This window comes from Montipora capricornis, chromosome 3, assembly GCF_036669925.1.
Source record: "Montipora capricornis isolate CH-2021 chromosome 3, ASM3666992v2, whole genome shotgun sequence".
Taxonomy (NCBI): domain Eukaryota; kingdom Metazoa; phylum Cnidaria; class Anthozoa; order Scleractinia; family Acroporidae; genus Montipora; species Montipora capricornis.
This window is the reverse complement of record NC_090885.1, coordinates 58,873,868-58,883,373: the sequence shown is the minus strand read 5'-3', so window position 1 is coordinate 58,883,373 and position 9,506 is coordinate 58,873,868. Positions and strand designations below refer to the sequence as shown.

At 40.0% G+C, this 9,506-nt stretch overlaps 2 protein-coding genes across 2 annotated transcripts in view; one reads left to right on the top strand and one right to left on the bottom strand.

Annotated features, from left to right (window-relative positions):
• The window catches only part of LOC138043526 (insulin-degrading enzyme-like), a 44,436-nt gene extending 42,833 nt beyond the window's left edge, over nucleotides 1-1,603 (bottom strand). The window contains exon 1 of the mRNA XM_068889851.1: nucleotides 1,450-1,603. Coding sequence (XP_068745952.1) covers nucleotides 1,450-1,603 — 154 coding nt within the window. The remainder of the gene's footprint in view (nucleotides 1-1,449) is intronic.
• Nucleotides 1,604-1,900: 297 nt separating this feature from the next.
• Nucleotides 1,901-9,326, top strand: LOC138043527 (DNA replication complex GINS protein SLD5-like). The gene is made up of 8 exons (XM_068889853.1): nucleotides 1,901-2,191; nucleotides 3,140-3,226; nucleotides 4,042-4,101; nucleotides 4,841-4,894; nucleotides 6,610-6,707; nucleotides 7,625-7,713; nucleotides 7,810-7,885; nucleotides 8,795-9,326. Exons 1-8 carry the CDS (start codon nucleotides 2,078-2,080, stop codon nucleotides 8,889-8,891), a joined length of 675 nt encoding a protein of 224 aa, XP_068745954.1. The 5' UTR covers nucleotides 1,901-2,077; the 3' UTR covers nucleotides 8,892-9,326.
• Nucleotides 9,327-9,506: the final 180 nt, after the last annotated feature.

Sequence of the window (9,506 nt, the reverse complement as noted above, 5' to 3'; positions counted from 1 at the left end):
ATTTATGTCTTACTTTTGAGATCGGGCCCTTCCATTTTTCATCCACTCTCCCCCTTTGGATGATGTTTCCTGTGAGAAAATGGGCCATTCAATTTAACACATGCACCCCCCATTGAGAGTGCCTCTAAGATTTTAGCCCCTTAGGATGAGGAGGGTCAAAGTGCCGACATACCCCCCATACCCCAACCTTCCTTGCAAAAAGGTGAAAGATTAGAAACCGACTGGGTTATCCTCTCAGCTATTACCCTACTTACCCCATCCACCTGGATTTCCAAGCCCCTCAATAGGAGAGGGGTGGTGGACACAATTAATGGAATGGCCCGATGCTATTAAGTGGTCTGAGAGCATTTACCTATTCTTTGACCTTGCAATAGAAAACAGGTCTACCGTTCCCTTAGTTATCCATGGAGATCAAATTCAGCTGATTTTTGCGACGATTATTGCGTCAGCACTTCAATTTTCTTTTTCTTAGGTGTTAAAAGTTATTGTTCATGGCCTCATCCATAGCGGGGTAGGGAGGGTGGCAAGGAAAGCCTATTCAACATTCTTTTGCTGTTTTACCATTAAACCTTTCTCTTGCGTTTTATGAAAGATGACAAGACCATACTTATTTTCCTGTCAGACAAACTCACGCCAAATACAGAGCTCTCAAGTCCCATGCATTGAGCGAGAGTCTCACGTATGTCAATGCAATCTCACGCTCTCACGCCGACACAAGCATGTCTCACATATTGGTGGCACTTTTCTCGTAGCTAACTCTACCTTTTAAGGTTTCAGAAGTGGTCAGTGTAAAACGCAGACTGCAGAGCGGGGGTAAAATGCAGACTGAGGATAAAATGCAGACTGCAGACTGCAGACCAGGGGTAAAATGCAGACTGCGGGTTAAATAAAATAATAATGAAAAAAGAGTTATAAGAGTGTTAGTAGCCGTTTGTACTTTCACACTGAAACCCCAACACAGCTCCCATCGCTTTGGTTGCCCAATTCAGTCAGCTTAAGCCAGTATGACTGAGGTGTAAAAATTCTTTTTAGGATCCTTTCATTCGCTTTTGTGTACGTTATGTTTATCCTTTAGTTCACAAGTTCGTTTGTTTTGCATCTGGAAGATGTTATTTTCAATTATAACCTCTCCCTAGGGGTTATCACGCATAGCTTAACCAATGAAATTCCCACGTCCTAATTGCTCGGAATACATGAAATTCTTTGTGCATTTCGTTGCACCGAAAAAAAGACAACCGAGATTATTCAGGTATTCGAAGTAATAATTGTTGGTTTTTCGATCGATATCCGATGCCCCCAGACCCCCTTAGAATTGCTCGCCGCCTCCGCCACAAGAAACACAGGACAGTACACTGGCGCCTTTAATTTGGCGCAATCTCCAGCAAGCATCTCACTCTTTCGAAACTTTAAGATTTGAGATTTGAGAGCCCTGCAAATAATTAACCTTACCTATATGTACATCCATAGCAGCTGCTGCTTTGTCAGTACTGGGGTCGCATATTACCAATACCTTCATATTATTTTTCAGTTGTAAACCACGATATTGCCGGTCATCGCGGGGCGATTTGGCAATTTCGTTGTAAATTTTCTCAACTCCCTCCATCCTCGGCAGTTCAAGTCCAACCAGCTCAAAACGATTTCACCGTAACTGATCGCGGACAAGGGCCGATCACGCGAGTAAGAATGGCAAGCCAAAACGGTGACGAAGCAGTGAAGATTTTTAAGACAATTTGGTAAAGAAGGTAACATTCAGTGATATTTTGTCCTGATTCTTCAGAGCTGTTGTGAAACAACCCGAATATGTCGATTATAACACCCAGGTGACGCCACCCTCACCAAAAAATAATAGAGTTTTGAATCGCATTGACCGGTTCCACCACATACGTATACCGCCATAATGATCGAACTCGACCAAAAGTGACAGCAAGAGTATGGGTACCAAGTAAAGCAGTTCGCGCCAACTTTTTCACAACATGGCGGTGTAGAGATCATTATTTTTGATAATATGTGAGATTTTAAGTCCATTTTCTTGCTTTGCTTGGACGCTTTTATCTATTTAAACAAGAAAAAAGAAAGCATGGCTCACGGTAACGTGGACGAGTATGTATTTAGTGAAGGGACCACTGCAGGCGGAGACAGCGACGAAGAAATCGAAGTCACAGCTGCAGAAGTTCTTGCTCAACTTGAGGAGGTACGAAGGAGTATCATAATTAATATATCCGAGTCTATTGAACCCCTCGGACTTCTTAGTTTTCTGGGTATTCAATTTTATGTCAACGTAAGGCTTACCTTCCTGAGCACGTAAAGATAAAAATTGTAGATTCGCAGCGGGGCGAAAGCACCCAAAGGCTTTACTGGCTTTGGTATCCGCCACCTCAGCTAGAGCTCAGCTTATAATTATTGGCGGCTTTTTGATCGATCTCTGCTGTTTCCCTGCTATTACTTTTATTATTATTTAATTTTTTCCCCCCTGGTCCGATCCAACTGTCTACATGTAATCCTTGATCCGATCCAGGGCTTGTTGAGGCTGTTAAACTTTTAAACTTTTACCCTTATGTTAGTTGTGTTTTCTATAATATTGTTGGTTAGTTTGAATTTTGCCTACTTGTAGCGAACATTTAATCTACAAAGAATCATTGTATTGATAGTTATATACACATATATACAATGTATATATATGGATTATCTTGTACAAATTTTAATGTAACACTTACTGAGGCTGATGTTGATGTTTGAAACATCAAAACATGTTCCTCTTAAACTCAAAGTGTGGTTGTATTTTTAAAAATATTAGTAACACTTGTGCTATCCAGACCATTTGGAAATAGAGCGATGCAGTAATTTTATTGTCAATGAGTAAATAATAAATAAGAATCGTATGAACTTTCTTGTGCATTTCGTGTTAAATACATGTACAGGCATGAGTGATGTTTTGAAAGTTCTCAAGTTAGACTTCCTACACCTCGTGCAATTTTGAGGACTTTCAAAACATTCATGTCCATAAATCACAAATGCACTCATGTTGCAACGATTTCCTATACTTGTACCTTTCAGTGTTTATTTTATTATTCAGATTTTCAAGGTTGTTTTGCTACTGGTTAACAGAGAATGTAATTTTCTTGCCTATTCCTTTTGCCAGGCTTGGATAAATGAAAAGTTTGCCCCTGAACTTTTGGAGAGCAAAGCTGATCTTGTTGAGTGCATGCTGGATCAGATTAAGGAAATGGTTAGTGTTACTGCAGTACGGCAGTAATAAATTCGGTGTCAGCAGTTTCTGCCAATTAGCTAGGTAACTGCGCCTGGGAGCGCGCACTTCGTGCAATGTTGTTCTTCACTTCACAAGTGTGATGTGTTCTATGTAGTCTTCGAGCAGATGTAGGTTCCAGAAATGCTGAATGGGAGATTTGATTGATGATCTTGATCAAAGCTGTTTGTTAATAAGGGGTGAAGGCAAGGGAGGTCTTAATAGCGTCATGAACAGTATTGCTAGAAAGGGTCAGAAATCAACAATCCATTCTGTATAGCTATTGATGTTGTGCGATAGTAAGTACAGCACAATTAGAAATCAGTAAAACTTTTTTCATCTATTTGTCTGTATTTCACTAAACTGTCTGCAGTTAAGTTATTTTTCTGACATGTTATATTATACCACTTGAAAGATCATGTATATTTTCATAACGTGTACAAACCCAATGCTTATACAGATACTATGTGGAACTGATCCAATTCTACCTGAATGGAATAAGGGGTTGTCTCCACTATTTTTGCAACTTGTTGTAGCTATCACTTGACAGGCACAATTTATTAAAAGCACTGGTGTATCCCTAATTCCCATACAATAGTAAAATTTAATGGGACTTTGGAAGGCTTGTACAAGGCACTAGCGATTTTCTTTATTGACGATTATCTCCTATATAGTGCATGTGTACATACACTGGCAATATAATTCTGTATTTGATTAGGTCAGTTGTTCAACATTACCTTCATTTTCAGGACTGGAAATCTAATTAATAATCTTATTTTTGATTAATTTTATTTTAGGAAGGAAATCTGAAGAAAGTTAAACAAGGAGATGTTGTAGCTTCTTTGCATAAACTGGAGGTACATGTAACAGTGTGTTAGATTTGCTATAACAGGTTAACATCAATCATTAACTGGTTTCAAACTTGATCACAATATACATGTAGACTGAGTGAGGTGAAGGTACTGTATGAACTGCTCAGTCTGAACAGAATCATTTCTATGTTCAAGCTCAAACGATTTAATCACTCTTTCTCAAAAAAACCTTTTAACTTTCTTGGGAAATGTGATTGACAAGTGCGAAATAATAATAATGATAATAATAATAGTAATAATAATAATAATAATAGCAGCTTTATTCATTCAGTTCAATGACAGGGAAGGATACCAGAGGTTATCCTTATCGAGGGTATCCACCCACAGCCGGATATAATTAACTGAAAGTCAATTTTGATGAGGGAGGAAAACCGGAGTACCAAAGTCAGATTGACGGAAACTCAGCCCACATACAACCTCAGGGCCGAGAGTTGAACCCATGTCGCAGAGGTGGAAGGCACAGTTGATAACCACTAAGCCATCCTGACTCCCCAGTTGGGATTTGAAGGAATGGGATGTCCTGAAATTTTATCATTGATGATTAAAATTGTCACTGGGCTAAATATTACTGCGGCCAGTACTGTACACCTTTTGAACCACTGGGGCCAGCAGGTTGTCATTTGACTTTGGCAAAGGAGAACATCGATTTTTTTTCCAAGTACATGTATTCTTGTTCACCATTGAACAAAGTCATCTCTTCATTTTCTCTTTTATTTTGACGCAGATTGACAGAATACGATACATATTGAGTAGTTACACACGAACAAGAATAGAAAAGGTAAAGTTGTTTATTATAATACTTCAAGGCCTAAGAAAATTTTGTGGGAGCTTTTCGGGCTTCCAACAATAAAAGTTTTGAGGCTGAATCATTTTTTCAAGAGCCCAGAATTAATTAATTAACCCAGCACCCACCATCAACAGGCAAAAAAGCCAAGTAAACGTTAAGAAATTAATGTAGGAAAAGGGAGATTCGCATTGCTCTTTTCATCCTTTAATCTCCAGCTGGGATCAAATTTACAAGAAAGTGAGGATGAATCACCTTGTGATAAGTTAGGCACCCATTCAGTCTAATCTTTCAGAAATTTGGTCATCGGCACTTGCAAATAAGGCTCCCTAGGTGCCCGGGCGGCCGTTGGGCAGCAGCCTGGTACTCAATTTTTAACTTTAGGTCTAGATAACATAATGATCTGGAGAAAGTTTCCATAGTTACAGTTTTCCTTCATTGTGGTACCGGTAGTGTTTAAACCATTTCTTCCCTCAAATTGTGTTAAGGGTATCACCATTAATTAATTTCAAAAATGAGATGGCGATATAGGACATAAATAATTATTATTCATTTGTGTAATTGTCACCAAAACAAATAGAAAACAGCAGCCCTACAGTGTACGTGAAGAGTTTTTTGTTGAGCTTACAGCAACTTGGTTACACGTAAGTTGCCTTCCTAAAAGGATAACGGCCTGCTCTTTGCTTTACCATTATTTTCTCTCTCATACTCAGTGAATTCACATAATCTTACTGTGACTTTCATAATTCTGCGGAATCCTACCTTCAGTACCCTGCAAGCAGAGCCTCTCTCAAACTCACCAGAGGGCTATGCAGAAATCGTGTCTTTTGAGTCGCTGCAGCCCAAGTTTCTGGGCTAGTCACTCCGGTCAAACCGGTTTAGGCAGGGCACGCTGCCATCATATTTTTGACAAGGCAAAGGCCAAAATCGAACCTTCAGTACGAAAATCAGGAGTGGGATCAAGACTTGGCCTGGGTTTGAAACTGTCTCCAAGCAATGGTCTGCGCATACTCAAGAAAGACTTGACACGATTTTTGCAGAGTTCTCTCTTTCTCATCAAGTCGTCTGATTGGTGGGTTATGTCACGCATCAGTTGATTTCGTCATCTGTGGTTGGCGACGGAAGTTTGATTGATGGAAGCCAAAACGCATTTTGGCCATTGGCACCTGAAAATGAACTTCGCAGAATTACGAAAATATCAATAATTTAAGTGGTTCAGAAAAATACTGAACTTAATACACAATAAATTGTTAGCTAAGTACAATAGATTTATTTGATGAAGTCAGACACAAAATAAGCCCAAACAGCATAATTATATATCGCATATCTGGCATAAATCCCAGTAAACAAACAAACTTCTGACTGAGATGTGGAGTCTTTTCAGATGATTTGAAATTTGAATGTGCAGTATATACAGGGTATATCCAGCAACAGGGCCCTATCAGGCCCAGGTTGCTCAAAGCATGGTTAGCACTAACCAGTGTTGAATACCATGGAAACATATAGGTTTTGATACCTCTTAACCAACGGTTAGCGCTAATCAGGCTTCAAGCAACTGGTCCCTGGTCGTCAAAATCTTAGGACGTATTCAGTTCTGCAATGTTTTAATTAATTATTAAGAACAATAAAAAAAACTTTAATTTCAAACAAAGCTTATTGTAAGTAATTGGCCATGCTTCATGTAACTGATGATTGTTGCCTTGGTTTAGATCGAGAAACACGTTGTTCATGTGCTTGAACAAGAAGCAGCAAGAGATGAAAATGAAAGTTCAAGGTTGTCTCCTGAGGAACTCCAGTATGCTAAAGAGTAAGTTACCCTTGCCTTAACATTTAATGAGTTGGGGGGGCCCCGCCTTGCCTCGACCCAAGCCCCACTCGTTTTCCACACGCACTTGTTTTCGTTTTCCCGACTATCTGGGAACCTGGAACAGGCTAGCATAGACAAAACTACTCTGTATGCTCCCCAAACCAAAAGAGCACTCACTTGCGGCAACAAGCCATATCTGAATAGTGTGAAACCTAATATTAATGCACAAATATTCCTATCCATTTAGCTAATTCTTTTTACTGTATTGTTGGTAAAACCGTTTTGTCAACCTTTATTGGCCATTCAACAGGCTTACTGTACATGTAGTGTGTAATTGTTAACAAGTACATGTAGATTCCACGTTGTCGTGCGTCTGCTCATTAATACATGTAGATCACAGATGATGTCAAAATGAGGTAAGAACAAAGGAGTGCCGCACGAGGAGATAGCCGAGTGCGTCACTCTGACTGCTGTTCTTACCACAGCTGAAGAGATGCGTTATAACATTGTTTGCACAATGGTTACTAATAAGAGAGACTTGTGATGTGCCATAGACCCTTTCCATAAATGGCGCCAAAATTTGAATAACAATACTTTGTACATCCTTAGCCTCGTACTGATGTTTCTAGACAAAGGATTTTTCACATGAATGTGAGGCTTAGGATGTACATTGCTGTTTATGCAAAGGGTCTATTGTCATTGCGTGGAGTCCTGAGCCAGGGAACAGCCTAGCTATCTCATTACATTCGATCTTGCTATTCCATTACGTTGGGACCGCGCTGTAGATGCTACTACAAAGATCGTCGCTTGAAGAGCTTATGATGATGCTTGGGTCAATTTCTTTTTTTTTGTTTCATCCTTCTTAAGTTCTGTATGAAGTCAAAGACCTAAATGTTTTCACATGTTGTTCTCTTTAGCTATGCTGACAATATGGAAGGACTAATGAAGTCTTTAGCTTTACAACACATGCCGGCAAACATGCAGAATATTGACAGAAAGAAAGCAGGTACGGTTTACTTAGTAGCTTGCTCTCTAAGATGGCTTTAGCTGCTACATTGGCAGACGATATCCTTCAAGGTTAATGCCCGTTCTCTTTTTTCAGTCCCTAGGCCGAACATGGACAAATATGTGTTTCTCAAGGTTTTGGAGAATCAAGAACAAGTTATGATCGACCCTGAGTATGTAATCTTTTGGTTCTAAACCCTTTCTTTCCCACGATCGAAAAGTTCATTCTCCTAACTAGTACCATAGATTTCTTTGTTGGGTAGTCATGAGAATTTGTTGTTGTATCAAATCACACCTCTTGTGAGGAGGATTTACGTACTGACAACTCCAGGGAGTTAAAATGCTGCCCAGCCCATGAACGGTCAATGAATCTTGGCAGTCCTTGTCATATTCTTGTCGTTTAAGGAGCCTAACAAATGCAGGTAACCGCTTTTATCATGTAACTCGTCGGTTTTAAGTGCCAGTAAGTCAGAATTTACAAAAGCAAAAGAACGGCAGAGTGCTTTGCATGGAAACAAAGTCACCCAGCAGCCTTACTTCCATTCATGCAGTTGCAAAGGTCGCTCCGCTACAAATATTAATGGAAAATCGCCTATTTGGGGAAGCAGAGAAACTAATAATAAAGATAGACCAATTTTCGATGTGTCAAAAAGAATAGAATAAGGATATGTACGAGTTTATTCCCAACCAAATTGAAGTAGGCCTTGTGCAGCAGGGCCAAAAACAATTTGTCTGAATGCGTTACTTTTTCTTTTTCCTTTCTCCCTTATGCTCTCCAAACACTCGTTGTTGTGAGTTACCTTTGGCCGGCTGCAAAGGAGCTAGTGAAAAAAAAAACGTGACCAGGGAGGGTCGCTCGCTCAATTGTCGAATCCTCCTAGCCTTTCTCGCTTGCTTGCACCTCTGATTCCCATGGCTCCGCTTGCGTGCTACAAAAACAATTCAACTTCAAGGCAAAGCTCAAAGTTTCGAGTAAAACGCAGAATCCAAACGTGCAACTACGAGTCGCGTGCGATGGGAGAACATCTCGAAAGACGCGTTTCGTTTTCTTTGTTGTTGTTTTTTTTTTGTCTCTTTTGCAGAGAAGATCCTATCGACATGGAAAATGGAGCCCAACACATCATGCGATACAGTGCCATAGCACCTCTCCTCACCAATGGATCCGTTGCTTTATTATAACCCTGGACATCATTCCATTCCCCGCAGTCTTGGAAAATAGCAGAGTTTTTTTCATCCAAAAGTGGCGGAAACATTACGTCATGGGGAACTTTAATATCTTAAGACCAGTGTTGGGACGGCAGAATCATTTCCTTTAGGTTGAAAGAAAAAATTCGCAAGCTATTCCACTCTCATTTAGTTATTTTATGACCGAGTACGAATGAGAGTGATTGTCTGCTTCGCGACCGAACTGAAAAAGGGGTCATTCTTGCATGGTCTTTGGCGGAGAAGAATTTCTGGCTCATATGGACGTTTACAGTGACATCTGGATGCAAAACAATTATCAGAAAAAAACTGAGAGTCTTCACATCCTATACGAACTTTTCGGCTTCTTCTATTGTCATCTTGGATCTTCATGTACAGTATAGAATAAAGCTCGAGACAGAAAACAGAAAACCCCAGACTCTGTTTGGACCGATCGCACTGGTGTATGCGAAACCTCAGGAAGGAAGAACCAGTGTTTTCCTTGGAAGTATCGCTGGACACTCCGCCCTAAAGATCGGAATCTCAGACTCGATGGAAACTCTTTATTTTCTCAGCACCCATGGTTCAAAAGGAAAAGTAATAAATAGCGTC

What these genes read in the sequence shown, in the direction of transcription:
- LOC138043527 (XM_068889853.1), top strand. Translation starts at nt 2,078, where the DNA reads ATGGCTCACGGTAACGTGGACGAGTATGTATTTAGTGAAGGGACCACT. An exon ending in CTTCTTTGCATAAACTGGAG is followed by an intron (nt 4,102 to 4,840) that starts GTACATGTAACA and finishes ATTTTGACGCAG; the next exon opens with ATTGACAGAATACGATACAT. An exon ending in CAAGTTATGATCGACCCTGA is followed by an intron (nt 7,886 to 8,794) that starts GTATGTAATCTT and finishes TCTCTTTTGCAG; the next exon opens with AGAAGATCCTATCGACATGG.